General features: G+C 42.3%; 1 protein-coding gene across 1 annotated transcript in view; it reads right to left on the bottom strand.

Moving 5' to 3' along the window:
• The window catches only part of LOC139751616 (uncharacterized), a 111,739-nt gene extending 89,847 nt beyond the window's left edge, over positions 1-21,892 (bottom strand). The window contains exons 1-3 of the mRNA XM_071667233.1: positions 21,682-21,892; positions 7,013-7,093; positions 3,953-4,269 (exon numbers count right to left, since the gene is read on the bottom strand). Coding sequence (XP_071523334.1) covers positions 3,953-4,269; positions 7,013-7,093; positions 21,682-21,804 — 521 coding nt within the window. The 5' untranslated portion in view covers positions 21,805-21,892. The remainder of the gene's footprint in view (positions 1-3,952; positions 4,270-7,012; positions 7,094-21,681) is intronic.
• Positions 21,893-22,977: the final 1,085 nt, after the last annotated feature.

The raw sequence follows: 22,977 nt of genomic DNA, 5'->3' as shown, positions 1-22,977 counted from the left end.
AGATGTTTGAGGACTATGTGTGGTGTGAGGTGGTTTGATTGAGTATGTAATGTAAGGGTAAGAGAGATGTGTGGAAATAAAGAGCGTGGTTGAGAGAGCAGAAGAGGGTTTTGAAGTGGTTTGGGCACATGGAGAGAATGAGTGAGGAAAGATTGACCAAGAGGATATATGTGTCGGAGGTGGAGGGAACGAGGAGAAGTGGGAGACCAAATTGGAGGTGGAAAGATGGAGTGAAAAAGATTTTGAGTGATCGGGGCCTGAACATGCAGGAGGGTGAAAGGCGGGCAAGGAACAGAGTGAATTGGATCGATGTGGTATACCGGGGTTGACGTACTGTCAGTGGATTGAATCAGGGCATGTGAAGCGTCTGGGGTAAACCATGGAAAGCTGTGTGGGGCCTGGATGTGGAAAGGGAGCTGTGGTTTCGGGCATTATTGCATGACAGCTAGAGACTGAGTGTGAACGAATGAGGCCTTTGTTGTCTTTTCCTAGCGCTACCCCGCGCACATGAGGGGGGAGGGGGATGGTATTCCATGTGTGGCGAGGTGGCGATGGGAATGAATAAAGGCAGACAGTGTGAATTGTGTGCATGGGTATATATGTATGTGTCTGTGTGTGTATATATATGTGTACATTGAGATGTATAGGTATGTATATTTGCGTGTGTGGACGTGTGTATGGGGGTGGGTTGGGCCATTTCTTTCGTTTGTTTCCTTGCGCTACCTCGCAAACGCGGGAGACAGCGACAAAGCAAAATAAATAAATAATAAAAGCTGAGATGTATAGGTATGTATATTTGCGTGTGTGGACGTGTATGTATATACATGTGTATGTGGGTGGGTTGGGCCATTCTTTCTTCTGTTTCCTTGCCCTACCTCACTAACGCGGGAGACAGCGACAAAGCAAAATAAATAATAAATAAACACATATGTAAGTCGGAGAAATGGCCAGAGAGCGTTATTGGATTACATGTTAATTGATAGGTGCAAAAAAGAGAGACTTTTCGATGTTAATGTGCTGAGAGGTGCAACTGGAGGTATGTCTGATCATCTTGTGAAGGCTAAGGTGAAGATTTGTACAGGTTTTCAGAAAAGAAGAGAGAATGTTGGGGTGAAAAAAGTGGTGAAAGTAAGTGAGCTTGGGAAGGAGACTTTGTGTGAGGAAGTACCAGGATAGACTGAGTACAGAATGGAAAAAGGTGAGAACAAAGGATGTAAGGGGAGTGGGGGAGGAATGGGATGTATTTAGGGAAGCAGTGATGGCTTGCACAAAAGATGCTTGTGGCATGAGAAGCGTGGGAGGTGGGCAGATTAGAAAGGGTAGTGAGTGGTGGGATGAAGTAAGATTATTAGTGAAAGAGAAGAGAGAGGCATTTGGATGATTTTTGCAGGGAAATAATGCAAATGACTGGGAAATGTATAAAAGAAAGAGACAGGAGGTCAAGAGAAAGGTGCAAGAGGTGAAAAAGAGGGCAAATGAGAGTTGGGGTGAGAGAGTATCATTAAATTTTAGGGAGAATAAAAAGATATTTTGGAAGGAGGTAAATAAAGTGTGTAGGACAAGGGAACAAATGGGAACTTCAGTGAAGGGGGCTAATGGGGAAGTGTTAACAAGTAGTGGTGATGTGAGAAGGAGATGGAGTGAGTATTCTGAAGGTTTGTTGAATGTGTATGATGATAGACTGGCAGATATAGGGTGTTTTGGTCGAGGTGGTGCGCAAAGTGAGAGAGTTAGGGAGAATGATTTGGTAAACAGAGAAGAGGGAGTAAAAGCTTTGCGGAAGATGAAAGCCGGCATGGCAGCAGGTTTGGATGGTACTGCAGTGGAATTTATCAAAAAAGGGGGTGACTGTATTGTTGATTGGTTGGTAAGGTTATTCAATGTATGTATGACTCATGGTGAGGTGCATGAGGATTGGCAGAATGCTTGCATAGTGCCATTGTACAAAGGCAAAGGGGATAAAGGCGAGTGCTCAAATTACAGAGGTATAAGTTTGTTGAGTATTCCTGGGAAATTATATGAGAGGGTAGTGATTGAGAGGGTGAAGGCATGTACAGAGCATCAGATTGGGGAAGAGCAGTGTGGTTTCAGAAGTGGTAGAGGATGTGTGGATCAGGTGTTTGCTTTGAAGAATGTATGTGAGAAATACTCAGAAAAGGAAATGGATTTATATGAAGCATTTATGGATCTGGAGAAGGCATATGATAAGAGTTGACAGAGACACTCTGTGGAAGGTATTAAGAATATATGGTGTGGGAGGCAAGTTGTTAGAAGCAGTGAAAAGTTATTATCGAGGATGTAAGGCATGTGTACGTGTAGGAAGAGAGGAAAGTGATTGGTTCTCAGTGAATGTTGGTTTGTGGCAAGGATGCGTGATGCTTCCATGGCTGTTTAATTTGTTTATGGATGGGGTTGTTAGGGAGGTGAATGCAAGAGTTTTGGAAAGAGGGGCAAGTATGCAGTCTGTGGTGGATGAGAGAGCTTGGGAAGTGAGTCAGTTGTTGTTCGCTGATGATACAGCGCTTGTGGCTGATTCGGGTGAGAAACTGCAGAGGCTGGTGTCTGAGTTTGGTAAAGTGTGTGAAAGAAGAAAGCAGAGAGTAAATGTAAATAAGAGCAAGGTTATTAGGTACAACAGGGTTGAGGAACAAGTCAAATTGGGAGGTAAGTTTGAATGGAGAAAAACTGGAGGAAGTGAAGTGTTTTAGATATCTGGGAGTGGATTTGGCAGCGGATGGAACCATGGAAGCAGAAGTGAATCATAGGGTGGGAGAGGGGGAGAAAGTTCTGGGAGCTTTGAAGAATGTGTGGAAGTCGAGAACATTATCTCCGAAAGCAAAAATGGGTATGTTTGAAGGAATAGTGGTTCCGAAAATGTTATATATTTGCAAGGCGTGGGCTATAGATGGAGTTTTGCAGAGGAGGGTGGATGTGCTAGAAATGAGATGTTTGAGGACAATATATGGTGTGAGGTGGTTTGATCGAGTAAGTAATGAAAGGGTAAGAGAGATGTGTGGTAATAAAAAGAGTGTGGTTGAGAGAGCAGAAGAGGGTGTAAGGAAATGTTTTAGTCACATGGAGAGAATGAGTGAGGAAAGATTGACCAAGAGGATATATGTGTCAGAGGTGGAGGGAACGAGAAGTGGGAGACCAAATTGGAGGTGGAAAGATGGAGTGAAAAAGATTTTGAGTGATCGGGGCCTGAACATGCAGGAGGGTGAAAGGCATGCAAGGAATAGAGTGAATTGGAACGATGTGGTATACTGGGGTCGACGTGCTGTCAATGGATTGAACCAGGGCATGTGAAGCGTCTGGGGTAAACCATGGTAAGTTCTGTTCTGTGCTTGATGTAAGATTATCAGAGGGAGGCCTGGCACATCATGCTTCACTTTTCCCTACCCTTGAGCAATGGTTTCCTTCCTATCACCATTACCTCTCCACAAAACCTGCTCATGGTAATTAAATCATTATCAAGTAATGGGTATCATTATTCTTCAGTAGCCTTTAATAAAAGTCCCTTCCATTTATGAGTTTTCATTACTTCCAGCTTAGGTCAAAGGATGAATGATTAGGTCTCACAGCCTGAGCTTAGTCCAACCATGTTTGGCTTTAAACTCATGCACTGATACTCTCAGGTTCACATGCCAGGGAGTGGAAGGAATGACAATGCAATAACTTCTTGTTGGTTTATAGAAACCAAAGGTGACACTACATAAAGAGAGATGTTGTTAATATTAGTAATGACCTTAGCATGATAAACAACAATGAAAGCTCAGAAGTAACTTGAAATGAAAGCTTCATAGTAGTGATTAGATACTCCCTGGGTTCACAAGGAAATAGAGGATTGACAATGCTGACTGTCCTAACTGGAAGTGGAGACAGCTCTTAAAATCTTTAAAAAATCACAGGCAGCAACCTGACTGCTACTGACCATACCAAGGTGAGTACTCACCCCTGAGCTGTCTCCATAATGGGATTGATCTTCTGGACTGCTGTCTGGGCTTCTAGGATCAGCTTTCTGGTGTCCTTCTTCCTTTGCTTCATCTCATCCAACTGGTTCTGCAGCTGAACTTTCCTTTCTCTTAAGGACTCCAGTTTTGTCCGCATCATGTCTACAGTGCTCTTCAGGGCCTGCACCTCTGCCTGCTCCACATGAAATTTGGTAAGTGTTGCAAGCATTTCCCAATCTGCTGAATGCTGCTGAAAGCTGCTGCTCTCACCTCCACCAGCTTCTAACACACTCCAGTTTACACTCCCAGGTAAATCATTCTGCAAAAGCATCAGAATTTGTTATCACAATAACTTTATTTGTGAAACATATGCCACCACTGCTGCTATATACTGGATGCCTCTCTGTCACAGGCTCCCCTATATCTATGCAAAATTAAATGAATTAATAAATGAATAAAATAGTATGATTCTGAGATTCTGATATGTACTAGCACCTGCACTCATAAATCACTTCTTTTATACTGACTTTATATTTCCATTTTAATCCTTATTCTTTCAGAAACTAATCAAGAGGATTGAAAATTCTTACTTATACAACAATTTGTTATCATCAGATCTAATCATCAAAGAGATAAAATATTGTGAGTCTTTAAGAGCACAAGTGGTAACCTTAACTCTGAGTACAACTACTGAAACCTGTCAAATTTCTATACAAAATGGGCTTTTAGATGATTCCCATTAGCTGCATTAACATCTGCTGCTGAAGTACTCTTTCATTTTTCTTTCCCAACATAATTACCACCCTTGTCTTACACACTCACACAACTACTTTTAATTATAATTTTTGACATTCCAACAAATCTGAGCATGACTGCCTTCCAAAACTGCTCTTGCATTATCTTCATTTTTGTGAAGGGTTTGTTACTTGAATCTATCTAAGTTCTCCATTCTGAATTAGATATGATCCAACAAAACATGAACTTATATATAAAACAGTTGTCACTTTGAATGAAAGTTAACTTCTTCTTCCTAGAATTTACCAGACATAGAAATATTTTTTTTTTTTTTTTTTTTTGCTTTGTCGCTGTCTCCTGCGTTTGCGAGGTAGCGCAAGGAAACAGACGAAAGAAATGGCCCAACCCCCCCCATACACATGTATATATATACGTCCACACACGCAAATATACATACCTACACAGCTTTCCATGGTTTACCCCAGACACTTCACATGCCTTGATTCAATCCACTGACAGCACGTCAACCCCGGTATACCACATCGCTCCAATTCACTCTATTCCTTGCCCTCCTTTCACCCTCCTGCATGTTCAGGCCCCGATCACACAAAATCTTTTTCACTCCATCTTTCCACCTCCAATTTGGTCTCCCTCTTCTCCTCGTTCCCTCCACCTCCAACACATATATTCTCTTGGTCAATCTTTCCTCACTCATTCTCTCCATGAGCCCGAACCATTTCAAAACACCCTCTTCTGCTCTCTCAACCACACTCTTTTTATTTCCACACATCTCTCTTACCCTTACGTTACTTACTCGATCAAACCACCTCACACCACACATTGTCCTCAAACATCTCATTTCCAGCACATCCATCCTCCTGCGCACAACTCTATCCATAGCCCACGCCTCGCAACCATACAACATTGTTGGAACCACTATTCCTTCAAACATACCCATTTTTGCTTTCCGAGATAATGTTCTCGACTTCCACACATTCTTCAAGGCTCCCAGAATTTTCGCCCCCTCCCCCACCCTATGATCCACTTCCGCTTCCATGGTTCCATCCGCTGCCAGATCCACTCCCAGATATCTAAAACACTTCACTTCCTCCAGTTTTTCTCCATTCAAACTCACCTCCCAATTGAATTGACCCTCAACCCTACTGTACCTAATAACCTTGCTCTTATTCACATTTACTCTTAACTTTCTTCTTTCACACACTTTACCAAACTCAGTCACCAGCTTCTGCAGTTTCTCACATGAATCAGCCACCAGCGCTGTATCATCAGCGAACAACAACTGACTCACTTCCCAAGCTCTCTCATCCCCAACAGACTTCATACTTGCCCCTCTTTCCAAAACTCTTGCATTCACCTCCCTAACAACCCCATCCATAAACAAATTAAACAACCATGGAGACATCACACACCCCTGCCGCAAACCTATATTCACTGAAAACCAATCACTTTCCTCTCTTCCTACACGTACACATGCCTTACATCCTCGATAAAAACTTTTCACTGCTTCTAACAACTTGCCTCCCACACCATATATTCTTAATACCTTCCACAGAGCATCTCTATCAACTCTATCATATGCCTTCTCCAGATCCATAAATGCTACATACAAATCCATTTGCTTTTCTAAGTATTTCTCACATACATTCTTCAAAGCAAACACCAGATCCACACATCCTCTACCACTTCTGAAACCACACTGCTCTTCCCCAATCTGATGCTCTGTACATGCCTTCACCCTCTCAATCAATATCCTCCCATATAATTTACCAGGAATACTCAACAAACTTACACCTCTGTAATTTGAGCACTCACTCTTATCCCCTTTGCCTTTGTACAATGGCACTATGCACGCATTCCGCCAATCCTCAGGCACCTCACCATGAGTCATACATACATTAAATAACCTTACCAACCAGTCAACAATACAGTCACCCCCTTTTTTAATAAATTCCACTGCAATACCATCCAAACCTGCTGCCTTGCCGGCTTTCATCTTCCGCAAAGCTTTTACTACCTCTTCTCTGTTTACCAAATCATTTTCCCTAACCCTCTCACTTTGCACACCACCTCGACCAAAACACCCTATATCTGCCACTCTATCATCAAACACATTCAACAAACCTTCAAAATACTCACTCCATCTCCTTCTCACTTAAAAATATATAAAACTATATTATCCTAAAGAAGAAAAACTAGCCTGACTCACTCAGGGTCCTAATGGCAAAACCCACAAAGCAAAACAGTTAAACTTGAAAATCATGTGGACTGTTTTATCACGGTAATGACCTACTGGCAATCTGACTTACTGTGGTCGGCAGTCGATTGGGCAAAACAACACTGTCTTCCAGTATAGCATGAGAGCAATCTTCCATGCTTTTCATTTGCTCCTGTAAAGAAAACAAACAATTAGATGTCTTCTGCTTCATTCAAATAAACACTGTATTTACATAAAGCTACTTTTTATTGTCTTAGCAGGCATGTCATGGGCAACTGAGGCCCTAATTAAGGCCATGTCATTAATGCTCTCTCTCTCTCTCTCTCTCTCTCTCTCTCTCTCTCTCTCTCTCTCTCTCTCTCTCTCTCTCTCCCTCCCCCTCTCTCTAGGTGGAAGGATAGAGTGACAAAGATTTTGAGCGATTGGGGCCTGAACATGCAGGAGGGTGAAAGGTGTGCAAGGAATAGAGTGAATTGGAACAATGTGGTATACCTGGGTTGACGTGCTGTCAATGGATTGAACCAAGGCATGTGAAGTGTCTGAGGTAAACCATGGAAAGTTTTGTAGGGCCTAGATGTGGAAAGGGAGCTGTGGTTTCGATGCATTACACATGACAGCAAGAGAGTGAGTGTGAACGAATGTGGCCTTTGTTGTCTTTTCCTAGTGCTACCTTGCACACATGCGGGGGTAGGGGGGTGCCATTTCATGTGTGGCGGGGTGGTGATGGGAATGGCTGAGGGCAGCAAGCATGAATATGTACATGTGCATATATGTAATTGCCTGTGTATGTATATGTATACATACACTGAAATATATAGGTATGTATATGTGCGTGTGTGGGCGTGTATGTATATACATGTGTTATATACATGTGTATGTGGGTGGGTTAGACCATTCTTTCATCAGCTTCTTTGCGCTACCTAGCTAACGAGGGAGACAGCGATGGTGAAGATTTGTATAAGTTTTCAGAAAACAAGAGAGAATATTGGGGTGAAGAGAGTGATGAGAGTAAGACAGCTTGGGAACATTTGTGTGAGGAAGTACCAGGAGAAACTGAGCGCAGAATGGAAAAAGGTGAGAGCAAAGGATGTAAGGGGAGTGGGGGAGGAATGGGATGTATTAGGGAAGCAGTGATGGCTTGCGCAAAAGATGCTTATGGCGTGAGAAGCATGGGAGGTGGCCAGTTTAGAAATGGTAGTGAGTGGTGGGATGAAGAAGTAAGATTATTAGTGAAAAAGATGAGAGAGGCATTTGGACGATTTTTGTGGGGAAATAGTGCAAATGACTGGAAGATGTATAAAAGAAAGAGACAGGAGATCAAGAGAAAGGTGCAAGAGGTGAAAAAGAGGGCAAATGAGAGTTGGGGTGAAAGGGTATCATTAAATTTTAGGGAGAATGGAGTGAAGTGGATTGAATCAGGGCATGTGAAGCGTCTGGGGTAAACCATGGAAAGCTGTGTAGGTATGTATATTTGCGTGTGTGGACGTATGTATATACATGTGTATGGGGGTGGGTTGGGCCATTTCTTTCGTCTGTTTCCTTGTGCTACCTCGCAAACGCAGGAGACAGCGACAAAGAAAAAAAAAAAAAAAAAAAAAAAAAAGGATGTTTTGGAAAGAGGCAAATAAAGTGTCTAAGACAAGAGAAAAAATGGGAACATCGGTGAAGGAGGCTAATGGGGAAGTAATAACAAGTAGTGGTGATGTGAGAAGATGGAGTGAGAATTTTGAAGGTTTGTTGAATGTGTTGGATGATAGAGTGGCAGATATAGGGTGTTATGGTCGAGGTGATGTGGGAAGTGAGAGGGTCAGGGAAAATGATTTGGTAAACAGAAAAGAGGTAGTGAAAGCTATGCACAAGGCAAGGTGGAGGGTTTGGATGGTATCGCTGTGGAATTTATCAAAAAATGGGGGTGACTGTGTTGTTGACTGGTTGGTGAGGATATTCAATGTATGTATGGCTCGTGGTGAAGAGCCTGAGAATTGGCAAAATGCATGCATAGTGCCATTGTACAAAGGCAAAGGGGAAAAAGGTAAGTGTTCAAATTACAGAGGTATAAGTTTGTTGAGTATTCCTGGGAAACTATATGGGAAGGTATTGATTGAGAGGGGGGAGGCATGTACAGAGCATCAGATTGGGGAAGAGCAGTGTGGTTTCAGAAGTGGTAGAGGATGTGTGGATCAGGTGTTTGCTTTGAAGAATGTGTGAGAAATACTTAGAAAAGCAAATGGATTTGTATGTAGCATTTATGGATCTGGAGAAGGCATATGATAAGAATTGATAGAGATACTCTAAGGAAGGTATTAAGAATATATGGTGTGGAAGGCAGGTTGCTAGAAGCAGTGAAAAGTTTTTATTGAGGATGTAAATCATGTGTACGAGTAGGAAGAGAGGAAAGTCATTGGCTCTTAGTGAATGTCGGTTTGTGGCAGGAGTGCGTGATGTTTCCATGGTTGTTTAATTTGTTTATGGATGGGGTTGTTAGGGAGGTGAATGCAAGAGTTTTCGAAAGAGGGGCATGTATGTAGTCTGTTGTGGATGAGAGGGCTTGGAAAGTGAGTCAGTTGTTGTTTGCTGATGATACAGCACTGGTGGCTGATTCAGGTGAGAAACTGCAGAAGCTGGTGACTGAGTTTGGTAAAGTGTGTGTAAGAGGAAAGTTGAGCGTAAATGTGAATAAGAGCAAGGTTATTAGGTACAGTAGGGTTGAGGGACAAGTCAACTGGGAGTAAAGTTTGAATGAAGAAAAACTGGAGGAAGTGAAGTGTTTTAGATATCTCAGAGTGGATTTGGCAGAAGATGGAACCATGGAAGCAGAAGTGCATCATAGGGTGGGGGAGGGGGCGAAAGTTCTGGGAGCGTTGAAGAATGTGTGGAAGTTGAGAGCATTATCTCGGAAAGCAAAAATGGGTATGTTTGAAGGAATAGTGGTTCTAACAATGCTATATGGTTGCAAGGTGTGGGCTATGGATAGAGTTGTGCGGAGGAGGGTGGATGTGCTGGAAATGAGATGTTTGAGGACAATATGTAGTGTGAGGTGGTTTCATCGAGTAAGTAATAATAGGGTAAGAGAGATGTGTGGTAATAAAAATAATGTGTAATAAAAAGAGTGTGGTTGAGAGAGCAGAAGAGGGTGTTTTGAAATGGTTTGGTCACATGGAGAGAATGAGTGAGGAAAGATTGACAAAGAGGATATATGTATCAGAGGTGGAGGGAACGTGGAGAAGTGGGAGACCAAATTGGAGGTGGAAAGATGGAGTGAAAAAGATTATGAGTGATCGGGGCCTGAACATGCAGGAAGGTGAAAGGCGTGCAAGGAATAGAGTGAATTGGAATGATGTGGTATACCGGGGTCAACGTGCTGTCAATAGATTGAACCAGGGCATGTGAAGAGTCTGGAGTAAACCATGGAAAGTTCTGTGGGGCCTGGATGTGGAAAGGGAGCTGTGGTTTCAGTGCACTATGACATGACAGCTAGAGAGTGAGTGAGAACGAATGTGGCCTTTGTTGTCTTTTCCAAGCGCTACATTGCACACATGAGTCGGGAGGGGGTTGTTATTTCATGTGTGGCAAGGTGGCAATGGAAATGAATAAAGGCAGACAGTATGAATTATGTACAGGTGTATATAGGTATATGTCTGTGTGTGTATATATATGTATATGTTGAGATGTATAGGTATGTATATTTGCGTGTGTGAATGTGTATGTATATACATGTGTATGTGGGTGGGTTGGGCCATTCTTTCGTCTGTTTCCTTGCGCTACCTCGCTAACGCAGGAGACAGCAACAAAGCAAAATAAATAAATAATATATATATATAAACAGGAAGAGAGGAAAGTGACTGGTTCTCAGTGAATGTAGGTTTGCGGCAGGGGTGTGTGATGTCTCCATGGTTGTTTAATTTGTTTATGAATGGGGTTGTTAGGGAGGTGAATGCAAGAGTTTTGGAAAGAGGGGCAAGTATGAAGTCTGTTGTGCATGAGAGAGCTTGGGAAGTGAGTCAGTTGTTGTTCGCTGATGATACAGCGCTGGTGGCTGATTCATGTGAGAAACTGCAGAAGCTGGTGACTGAGTTTGGTAAAGTGTGTGAAAGAAGAAAGTTAAGAGGAAATGTGAATAAGAGCAAGGTTATTAGGTACAGTAGGGTTGAGGGTCAAGTCAACTGGGAGGTAAGTTTGAATGGAGAAGAACTGGAGGAAGTAAAGTGTTTTAGATATCTGGGAGTGGATCTGGCAGCGGATGGAACCATGGAATCGGAAGTGGATCATAGGGTGGGGGAGGGGGCGAAAATTCTGGGAGCCTTGAAGAATGTGTGGAAGTCGAGAACATTATCTCGGAAAGCAAAAATGGGTATGTTTGAAGGAATAGTGGTTCCAACAATGATGTATGGTTGCGAGGCGTGGGCTATAGATAGAGTTGTGCGCAGGAGGATGGATGTGCTGGAAATGAGATGTTTGAGGACAATGTGTGGTGTGAGGTGGTTTGATCGAGTAAGTAACGTAAGGGTAAGAGAGATGTGTGGAAATAAAAAGAGCGTGGTTGAGAGAGCAGAAGAGGGTGTTTTGAAATGGTTTGGGCACATGGAGAGAATGAGTGAGGAAAGATTGACCAAGAGGATATATGTGTCGGAGGTGGAGGGAACGAGGAGAAGAGGGAGACCAAATTGGAGGTGGAAAGATGGAGTGAAAAAGATTTTGTGTGATCGGGGCCTGAACATGCAGGAGGGTGAAAGGAGGGCAAGGAATAGAGTGAATTGGAGCGATGTGGTATACCGGGGTTGACGTGCTGTCAGTGGATTGAATCAAGGCATGTGAAGCGTCTGGGGTAAACCATGGAAAGCTGTGTAGGTATGTATATTTGCGTGTGTGGACGTATGTATATACATGTGTATGGGGGTGGGTTGGGCCATTTCTTTCGTGTGTTTCCTTGCGCTACCTCGCAAACGCAGGAGACAGCGGCAAAAAATATATATATATATATATATCTGGGGATAGGGGAGAAAGAATACTTACCATGTATTCCCTGCGTGTCGTAGAAGGCGACTAAAAGGGGAGGGAACGGGGGGCTGGAAGTCCTCCCCTCTTTTTTTTTTTTTTTTTTTCAAACACAGAAGGGGGCCAGGTGAGGGTATTCCCTCAAAGGCCCAGTCCTCTGTTCTTAACGCTACCTCACTAATGCGGGAAATGGCGAATAGTTTGAAAGAAAGAAAGAATATATATATATATTTTTTTCCCAAAGAAGGAACAGAGAAGGGGGCCAGGTGAGGATATTCCCTCAAAGGCCCAGTCCTCTGTTCTTAACGCTACCTCGCTAATGCGCGAAATGGCGAATAGTATGAAAAATGTATGTATATAAATATATATATATATATATATTTATTTATTTATTTATTTATTTATTTATTTTGCTTTGTCGCTGTCTCCCGCGTTTGCGAGGTAGCGCAAGAAAACAGATGGAAGAAATGGCCCAACCTACCCCCACACACATGTATACACATACACCTCCCTACATGCAAACATACACGCTTATACATCCCAACGCACACATGCATATACACACACAGACACACATATATACACATGCACACAATTCACACTGTCTGCCCCTACTCACCCCCATCGCAACCCCGCCACACACAGAATAACATCCCCCCCCCTCATGTGTGCGAGGTAGTACTAGGAAAAGACAACAAAGGCCCCATTTGTTCACACTCAGTCTCCAGCCGTCATGCAACAGTGCTCCCCTTCCACATCCAGGCCCACCCTAGATGCTTCACATGCCCTGATTCAATCCATTGACAGCACGTCAACCCCGGTATACCACATCGATCCAATTCACTCTATTCCTTGACCGCCTTTCACCCTCCTGCATGTTCAGGCCCCGATCACTCAAAATCTTTTTCACTCCATCTCCATGGTTGTTTAATTTGTTTATGGATGGGGTTGTTAGGGAGGTAAATGCAAGAGTTTTGGAAAGAGGGGCAAGTATGCAGTCTGTTGGGGATGAGAGAGCTTGGGAAGTGAGTCAGTTGTTGTTCGCTGATGATACAGCGTTGGTGGCTGATTCATGTGAGAAACTGCAGAAGCTGGTGACTGAGTTTGGTAAAGTGTGTGAAAGAAGAAAGTTAAGAGTAAATGTGAATAAGAGCAAGGTTATTAGGTACAGTTGGGTTGAGGGTCAAGTCAATTGGGAGGTAAGTTTGAATGGAGAAAAACTGGAGGAATTAAAGTGTTTTAGATATCTGGGAGTGGATCTGGCAGCGGATGGAACCATGGAAGCGGAAGTGAATCGAAAATCCTGGGAGCGTTGAAGAATGTGTGGAAGTCAAGAACATTATCTCCGAAAGCAAAAATGGGTATGTTTGAAGGAATAGTGGTTCTAACAATGTTGTATGGTTGTGAGGTGTGGCCTATGGATACAGTTGTGCGGAGGAGGGTGGATGTGCTGGAAATGAGATGTTTGAGGACAATATGTGGTGTGAGGTGGTTTGATCAAGTAAGTAATGTAAGGGTAAGAGAGATGTATGGAAATAAGAAGAGCGTGGTTGAGAGAGCAGAAGAGGGTGTTTTGAAATGGCTTGGGCACATGGAGAGAATGAGTGAGGAAAGATTGACCAAGAGGATATATGTGTCGGAGGTGGAGGGAACGAGGAGAAGAGGGAGACCAAATTGGAGGTGGAAAGATGGAGTGAAAAAGATTTTGTGTGATCGGGGCCTGAACATGCAGGAGGGTGAAAGGAAGGCAAGGAATAGAGTGAATTGGAGCGATGTGGTATAACGGGGTTGACGTGATGTCAGTGGATTGAATCGGGGCATGTGAAGCGTCTGGGGTAAACCATGGAAAGCTGTGTAGGTATGTATATTTGCGTGTGTGGACGTATGTATATACATGAGTATGGGGGTGGATTGGGCCATTTCTTTCGTCTGTTTCCTTGCGCTACCTCGCAAACGCGGGAGACAGCGGAAAAAAAAAAAAAAAAAAAAAAAAAAAAAAAAGTATGTGGATGGGTTGGGCCATTCTTTCGTCTGTTTCCTTGCGCTACCTTGCTAACGCGGGAGACAGCGAAAAAAATAATATAAAGTGTGTGAAAGAAGAAAGTTAAGAGTAAATGTGAATAAGAGCAAGGTTATTAGGTACAGTAGGGTTGAGGGCCAAGTCAATTGGGAGGTAAGTTTGAATGGAGAAAAACTGGAGGATGTAAAGTGTTTTAGATATCTGGGAGTGGATCTGGCAGCGGATGGAACCATGGAAGCGGAAGTGAATCATAGGGTGGAGGAGGGGGTGAAAATTCTGGGAGCATTGAAGAATGTGTGGAAGTCGAGAACATTATCTCGGAAAGCAAAAATGGGTATGTTTGAAGGAACAGTGGTTCCAACAATGTTGTATGGTTGCGAGGCGTGGGCTATGGATAGAGTTGTGCGCAGGAGGGTGGATGTGCTGGAAATGAGATGTTTGGGGACAATGTGTGGTGTGAGGTGGTTTGATCGAGTAAGTAATGTAAGGGTAAGAGAGATGTGTGGAAATGAAAAGAGCGTGGTTGAGAGAGCAGAAGAGAGTGTTTTGAAATGGTTTGGGCACATGGAGAGAATGAGTGAGGAAAGATTGACCAAGAGGATATATGTGTCGGAGGTGGAGGGAACGAGAAGAAGTGGGAGACCAAATTGGAGGTGGAAAGATGGAGTGAAAAAGATTTTGAGTGATCGGGGCCTGAACATGCAGGAGGGTGAAAGGCGGGCAAGGAATAGAGTGAATTGGATCGATGTGGTATACCGGGGTTGACATGCTGTCAGTGGATTGAGTCAGGGCATGTGAAGCGTCTGGGGTAAACCATGGAAGGTTGTGTGGGGCCTGGATGTGGAAAGGGAGCTGTGGTTTCGGGCATTATTGCATGACAGCTGGAGACTGAGTGTAAACGATTGGGGCCTTTGCTGTCTTTTCATAGCGCTACCTCGCACACGAGCGGGGAGGGGGATGGTATTCCATGTGTGGCGAGGTGGCGATGGGAATGAATAAAGGCAGACAGTGTGAATTGTGTCCATGGGTATATATGTATGTGTCTGTGTGTGTATATATATGTATACATTGAGATGTATAGGTATGTATATTTGCGTGTGTGGATGTGTGTGTGTATATACATGTGTATGGGGGTGGGTTGGGCCATTTCTTTCTTCTGTTTCCTTGCGCTACCTCGCAAATGCGGGAGACAGCAACAAAGCAAAATAATATAATATGATATAATAATATATAGTATATGGTGTGGGAGGCAAGTTGTTAGAAGCAAGTTGTACAGTTGTACAGAGCATCAGATTGGGGAAGAGCAGTGTGGTTTCAGAAGTGGTAGAGGATGTGTGGATCAGGTGTTTGCTTTGAAGAATGTATGTGAGAAATACTTAGAAAAGCAAATGGATTTGTATGTAGCATTTATGGATCTGGAGAAGGCATATGATAGAGTTGATAGAGATGCTCTGTGGAAGGTATTAAGAATATATGGTGTGGGAGGCAAGTTGTTAGAAGCAGTGAAAAGTTTTTATCGAGGATGTAAGGCATGTGTACGTGTAGGAAGAGAGGAAAGTGATTGGTTCTCAGTGAAAGTAGGTTTGCGGCAGGGGTGTGTGATGTCTCCATGGTTGTTTAATTTGTTTATGGATGGGATTGTTAGGGAGGTGAATGCAAGAGTTTTGGAAAGAGGGGCAAGTATGAAGTCTGTTGGGGATGAGAGAGCTTGGGAAGTGAGTCAGTTGTTGTTCGCTGATGATACAGCGCTGGTGGCTGATTCATGTGAGAAACTGCAGAAGCTGGTGACTGACTTTGGTAAAGTGTGTGAAAGAAAGTTGAGAGTAAATGTGAATACGAGCAAGGTTATTAGGTACAGTAGGGTTGAGGGTCAAGTCAATTGGGAGGTAAGTTTGAATGGAGCAAAACTGGAGGAAGTAAAGTGTTTTAGATATCTGGGAGTGGATCTGGCAGCGGATGGAACCATGGAAGCAGAAGTGGATCATAGGGTGGGGGAGGGGGCGAAAATCCTGGGAGCCTTGAAGAATGTGTGGAAGTCGAGAACATTATCTCGGAAAGCAAAAATGGGTATGTCTGAAGGAATAGTGGTTCCAACAATGTTGTATGGTTGCGAGGCGTGGGCTATGGATAGAGTTGTGCGCAGGAGGATGGATGTGCTGGAAATGAGATGTTTGAGGACAATGTGTGGTGTGAGGTGGTTTGATCGAGTAAGTAACGTAAGGGTAAGAGAAATGTGTGGAAATAAAAAGAGCGTGGTTGAGAGAGAAGAGGGTGTTTTGAAATGGTTTGGGCACATGGAGAGAATGAGTGAGGAAAGATTGACCAAGAGGATATATGTGTCGGAGGTGGAGGGAACGAGAAGTGGGAGACCAAATTGGAGGTGGAAAGATGGAGTGAAAAAGATTTTGAGTGATCGGGGCCTGAATATGCAGGAGGGTGAAAGGCAGGCAAGGAATAGAGTGAATTGATCGATGTGGTATACCGGGGTTGACGTGCTGTCAATGGATTGAATCAGGGCATGTGAAGCGTCTGGGGTAAACCATGGAAAGCTGTGTGGGGCCTGGATGTGGAAAGGGAGCTGTGGTTTCGGGCATTATTGCATGACAGCTGGAGACTGAGTGTGAACGAATGGGGCCTTTGTTGTCTTTTCCTGGCGCTGCCTCACGCACATGAGAGGGGAAAGGGGATGTTATTCCGTGTGTGGCGGGGTGGCGATGGGGGTGAGTAGGGGCAGATAGTGTGAAGTGTGAGCATGTGTGTATAAGTGTGTGTCTGTGTGTGTATATATGTGTGTACGTTGGGATGTGTGGGTGTGTATGCTTGCGTGTGTGGACGCGTGTGTGTGTGCATGTGTGTGGGGGTGGGTTGGGCCATTTCTTTCGTCTGTTTCCTTGCGCTACCTTGCAGGCGCGGAAGACAGCGGCATATGATAGAGTTGATAGAGATGCTCTGTGGAAGGTATTAAGAATATATGGTGTGGGAGGCAAGTTGTTAGAAGCAGTGAAAAGTTTTTATCGAGGATGTAAGGCATGTGTACGTGTAGGAAGAGAAGAAAGTGATTGGTGCTCAGTGAATGTAGGTTTGCGGCAGGGGTGTGTGATGTCTCCATGGTTGTTTAATTTGTTTATGGATGGGGTGGTTAGGGAGGTGAATGCAAGAGTTTTGGAAAGAGGGGCAAGTATGAAGTCTGTTGGGGATGAGAGAGCTTGGGAAGTGAGTCAGTTGTTGTTCGCTGATGATACAGCGCTGGTGGCTGATTCATGTGAGAAACTGCAGAAGCTGGTGACTGAGTTTGGTAAAGTGTGTGAAAGAAGAAAGTTAAGAGTAAATGTGAATAAGAGCAAGGTTATTAGGTACAGTAGGGTTGAGGGTCAAGTCAATTGGGAGGTGAGTTTGAATGGAGAAAAACTGGAGGAAGTGAAGTGTTTTAGATATCTGGGAGTGGATCTGGCAGCGGATGGAACCATGGAAGCGGAAGTGGATCATAGGGTAGGGGAGGGGGCGAAAATTCTGGGAGCCTTGAAGAATGTGTGGAAGTCGAGAACATTATCTCGGAAAGCAAAAATGGGTATGTTTGAAGGAATAGTGGTTCCAACAATGTTGTATGGTTGCGAGGCGTGGGCTATGGATAGAGTTGTGCACAGGAGGATGGATGTGCTGGAAATGAGATGTTTGAGGACAATGTGTGGTGTGAGGTGGTTTGATCGAGTAAGTAACGTAAGGGTAAGAGAGATGTGTGGAAATAAAAAGAGCGTGGTTGAGAGAGCAGAAGAGGGTGTTTTGAAATGGTTCGGGCACATGGAGAGAATGAGTGAGGAAAGATTGACCAAGAGGATATATGTGTCGGAGGTGGAGGGAACGAGGAGAAGAGGGAGACCAAATTGGAGGTGGAAAGATGGAGTGAAAAAGATTTTGTGTGATCGGGGCCTGAACATGCAGGAGGGTGAAAGGAGGGCAAGGAATAGAGTGAATTGGAGCGATGTGGTATACCGGGGTTGACGTGCTGTCAGTGGATTGAATCAAGGCATGTGAAGCGTCTGGGGTAAACCATGGAAAGCTGTGTAGGTATGTATATTTGCGTGTGTGGACGTATGTATATACATGTGTATGGGGGTGGGTTGGGCCATTTCTTTCGTGTGTTTCCTTGCGCTACCTCGCAAACGCGGGAGACAGCGACAAAAAAAAAAAAAAAAAAAAAAAAAAAAAATATATATATATATATATATATATATATATATATATATATATATATATATATATTTTCTTTTCTTTCAAACTATTCGCCATTTCCCGCATTAGCAAGGTAGCGTTAAGAACAGAGGACTGGACCTTTAAGGGAATATCCTCACCTGGCCCCCTTCTCTGTTCCTTCTTTTGGAAAATTAAAAAAATATGAGAGGGGAGGATTTCCAGCCACCCCGCTCCCATATATATATATATATATATATATATATATATATATATATATATATATATATATATATATATATATTACCTTCCTTCCCAAGTTTCAGCTTTTATGAGGTTCCCGCTAGTTTCACCGTCAGTTAAGCAAGTGTGGTGAGGTGAGTATCTTTGCGGGGTGAGTGCAGGATGAATGAGGAGTAAGTTTTCGGTGCCTTCACCATGGATATCACATCAGCAGCAAAAGGAGCCTTGTGGTAATTTCAATTTGTTATTATTACTGGATAAATAGGTGATGTCCAGAAGCAGACCAGAATGCCTAACTCGTACGTACCTGGGAATTAGTGTGATACGGATGTATGGTATAATGTCTCTCGTGGAGTTTAAGACTGAGTTCTTCGGAGAGGGTTGTTGCTTAGTTTTTAGTAATCACAGTGTGTGGGTTAGCAGAGTGTTGCTGTTCAGTATTAAGTCATCACAGTGTGTGTATGTCTTGTAATACAATTACAATTAATGTGGATCCTTATATGTGAAGGACATTAATTCACTAACATAAAATCAACCTCGGAAAATTCATCAGGAGTCGAGTACTAGGAGGCCTCAAGTCCTCGTTTGGTCCAGATCAACAACCTGGTTAAAAGCTTAAAAGCTAGGCAGCTCCAAGTCTCCAGTTATAGAGAAGCGAAACTACCTCCTTGTTTATCACAATATCTACTCTACAATATAGTTCTAAGGGAACAATAGATCAGTGAATAACTTTACAATATGGGCAGATAATATCGTTACACTTGTATATTTTTAAGATAGACAAAATCCCTACCCAAACTATTTCAATCTACAGTAAACTTAAACTATTTGTCTTTAGTAAACTAAGACATCAGAAGTCCCAAACCTCAAAGTAAACCAACAAACTATTTTGCTAATCTTGCTAAACCTAAACCAAATTAAACTATACTTTGTATACCAATTAGAATAATTGTTTTCATTTTCTCGGCTTAACCCGTAACTGAGGAACGCACAAAAATATAATCAATCACTTGCTCGGAGCAGTTTCTAAAAGCTATCCCCAGTGCAACACTTATTCCACATCCATGCATTACTTAACTGCAACTGCAATTAAGAACTGCAACTTTTATTCTTTTACGTTGCAACCAAAGTATATTGGAGGAACGAAATGCTCTCAGCTAATGGAGAATAGTTTTCGTTTTTGTAACCAGTTACATCAACTGTTTCTAAGAAAATTTCAGTTCTTCTCATAGCTAACTCTCTAAACTATCCAGTCAGCCGAATCCTAACACAATAACTGTAAATCTTACCTATAATTCATTGTTTCCAAAACATGAGACCAAATAAACCATTACTAAATCAAAAGATACATGCACGAACACATTTCCACACATCCTCAAGTCTGCAAAAGATACATGCACGAACACATTTCCACACATCCTCAAGTCTGCTCCTATCAATATCAACCAAGTTAATGTGAGCCTACCAGATTATAAGCTAAATCTTGACCCTGCTATCGAACTGCCATCAATTCCCCGGATGTGGATGAATCGCAGGTACCTACATCCCCGTTCGAATTTCCCTCTTTATCGTCCCCTTGCCTCAACGAACTGACACCGACTGGAACATATCATTCGTTATCGCTTTACAAAATGACATATGACTTTACCAAACTCCTTAGCTGTAAAATTACTTCCAAGAGGTTGTACCCTAAACTTAAGAAACATTTGTATGTGGCACAGGTAAGAAGTGCAATGAAAGATGGATATATATAGCAGCCCACAAGCTCAATGTCGATGGAAATATTATTCGGTGTTAGATTAGCCAAGCTTTAGCCCGGCTCGGGCCGTTGTGTAAATGACGGCTAGTATGGCTATTCTTATATTTCTTTAATACGTTAAGCTAAAATTCTCTAAACCTAACCTGATAACGGTTTTACTTTTGAAACTGCGAACAGAAACCTACGTCAGATTAAGTTAGATTAGACTTTAAAATGTGGTTAACGATGAATGTCAATATGTTTGAGATTTGAATATGGTGAGGTTTGGTCAGATACCTTACAAATTAGCAGCAATCGGCATGGTTTTCTAAGGCTTCCTGTACGTCATTGGTAATTTCCCACACCTAGTCCAAAATCTTGCATCCACCCCAAGATCCTTTTTAATTACACACCACAGTATTGGTAATCCAAACTTTAATTTCCCAACACACGTTTTAAATATCGAAGCGGTTATTATGCCGTTAATCGGCACAAATCAAACATCAACGGACTGGTCAAACATGAAGTTCATTAGCCATGCACGTCACTTCCTTAGCAGCCGTTGGCTGTCCCCTTACATTACATTGTCGTGTGCTAACAAGTTCGTTATATTCAACCCAACAATTTCCCTGCTCATTAAAGTCCACCCCGTATTTGGGATTCAGGGTATAACTATCAAAATTCTAAATATCTACCTTTAAATTAAAATCAATTATATTTTGCTACATCGCAATAACGTCAATGAAGGTCTCGTAATTGAGCAGTCGGAGCCTTAACTGCCTTAATATCACTTACCTAACGATGCCGCTTACCAGCAATAAACTAACGCAGTGGTTAATTTGCCGACTTGTATATTTTCGACATTGTTTTCCTTTACGTCACTCTGGGTTAGGGTGAAGGTTACGTTAAGGTTATATGCTGAGGTAAGGTAAATTCATGATGAGGTATGTTAGAGTTACGTGAGGAAGGATGTGGTCAAGATAAGTTCGATCTCGCGAGGTAGGCTAGCGTTACGTCGGGTTAGGGTTAGTCTACCCTGAAACAGCCTTGCCCGAGTTGTAGTAAGGTATGGTTACGGTGATGCAGATAATGGTTACGTTCAGTTAGGCTGCAGGTAAGCTCAGGTAGACTAGGGCTGAGGGGCCGGCGATTAAGTGTGACTGATTTGTTTGACTAATCATTTTGCATACTTCCAAGATGGCGACCAGTACTACCTACCTAGCAACCCCGATATACAAGAGCAATAAAATTTCTTTCCGCGCATCAGAAATGTATGAGCAATAAAATTTATTTTCCTACATCAGAAATTTATGTTTGAAACTCGATATTTGCCATAGTTACCTTGATTAGGATATATCGATAAATCCAGTAAAGAGGTGGATAAAGGAAATAAACCGGCAAAATTCCTTTTAAGAATTCCAGTGCTTACTTTCCACCTCAAACTTTAAAAGCTTTACCAATATCTCCTCTATTAATTATGAAGAGCTATTGGTATGTATTTCCATATGGTTTACATTTTTGTAACGCGCTACCAATAATTCTCAAAGACGAGATACTGCAAGAGGAGCAAACATACCGTAAGACTCCGCCATCTCTCCAACGCTTCATTGTATCTTTCCTCCAGACGACCCATTGACTGGTCAAACGCCTTCTTGGCCTTTATTTTTCTCTGTGTTTCATCTTCTCTTCGTTTGTCCATCGTATCCTGCAAGGAGAGGAAGTACTTGCACGATAATTACGAAGAAACGGCTCAGTAAACACAATTCAATCTCAACTGCCCGACTTAGTCTGTAGTTCAAGGTTGTATTAAGAATGGTAGTCTGTATTCAAGGTTGTATTTCGGGAATAGATTTTGTTGAATGCTTTCAACTTCAGTTTTCTGTATACATATTCCTTATCTAGTTTTGCAAAATACTTATTAGAATGCAAAAGATCTATCTTTCTTAAACTTATGAATGCATTTTGAACGTAAAATTTCTCTCTTGTATATATGGCGTATTGTGCTACATAACACTTGGCATCAAAAACAAAATATTTAACTACTAAAGTGGTATGACGTATGATACTTTGGCTTGTCTTGTAAAGTAGCCTCTAATGGTACTCCTGTAGAGCAAATGGTTTTAAACTATCCTGAAAATCGACCAAGCTAAGAATAATCGCCAGACCATCAAACAAATCAAATTTCATAAGTAGCCTCAAAGCCATAAATTAGAAAAAAAATATTTTGCTGACGATAAGTAAAATGTTGTCTAGGAACAATTCAGGATAAGGTACTTATATTCAGTTTCACATTGATTAAGAACACATTAGGGTACCTTCTCTTTCCATGCGTATAAAATAAGAACAGAACAGTATCAACTACTTGGTATGAGTTTTTATTTAATGTATTCATGGTTTGAAAATTTTTATTTTGACTCTAATGCATTGTCGATATTCTTATAAATGAACTGTCCAAACTTCACACAGAACAAAATAAATTTTACGTTGTCTGCTTTGGGTTACAGGACAATTGAGGCGATCATAGGATATATATATATATATATAATTTTCCAAAAGAAGGAACAGAGAATTGGGCCAGGTGAGGGTATTCCCTCAAAGGCCCAGTCCTCTGTTCTTAACGCTACCTCGCTAATGCGGGAAATGGCGAACAGTTTGAGAGAAAAAGAAAGAAAAATATATATATATATATATATATATATATATATATATATATATATATATATATATATTATATTATTTTTATAATACTTTATCGCTGTCTCCCGCGTTTGCGAGGTAGCGCAAGGAAACAGACGAAAGAAATGGCCCAACCCCCCCCCCCATACACATGTATATACATACATCCACACACGCAAATATACATACCTACACA

Source organism: Panulirus ornatus, chromosome 11 (genome assembly GCF_036320965.1).
Source record: "Panulirus ornatus isolate Po-2019 chromosome 11, ASM3632096v1, whole genome shotgun sequence".
In the NCBI taxonomy this organism is placed as follows: Eukaryota; Metazoa; Arthropoda; class Malacostraca; order Decapoda; family Palinuridae; genus Panulirus; species Panulirus ornatus.
Note: the sequence above shows the minus strand (reverse complement) of the source record. Positions and strands in the feature narration are given on the sequence as shown.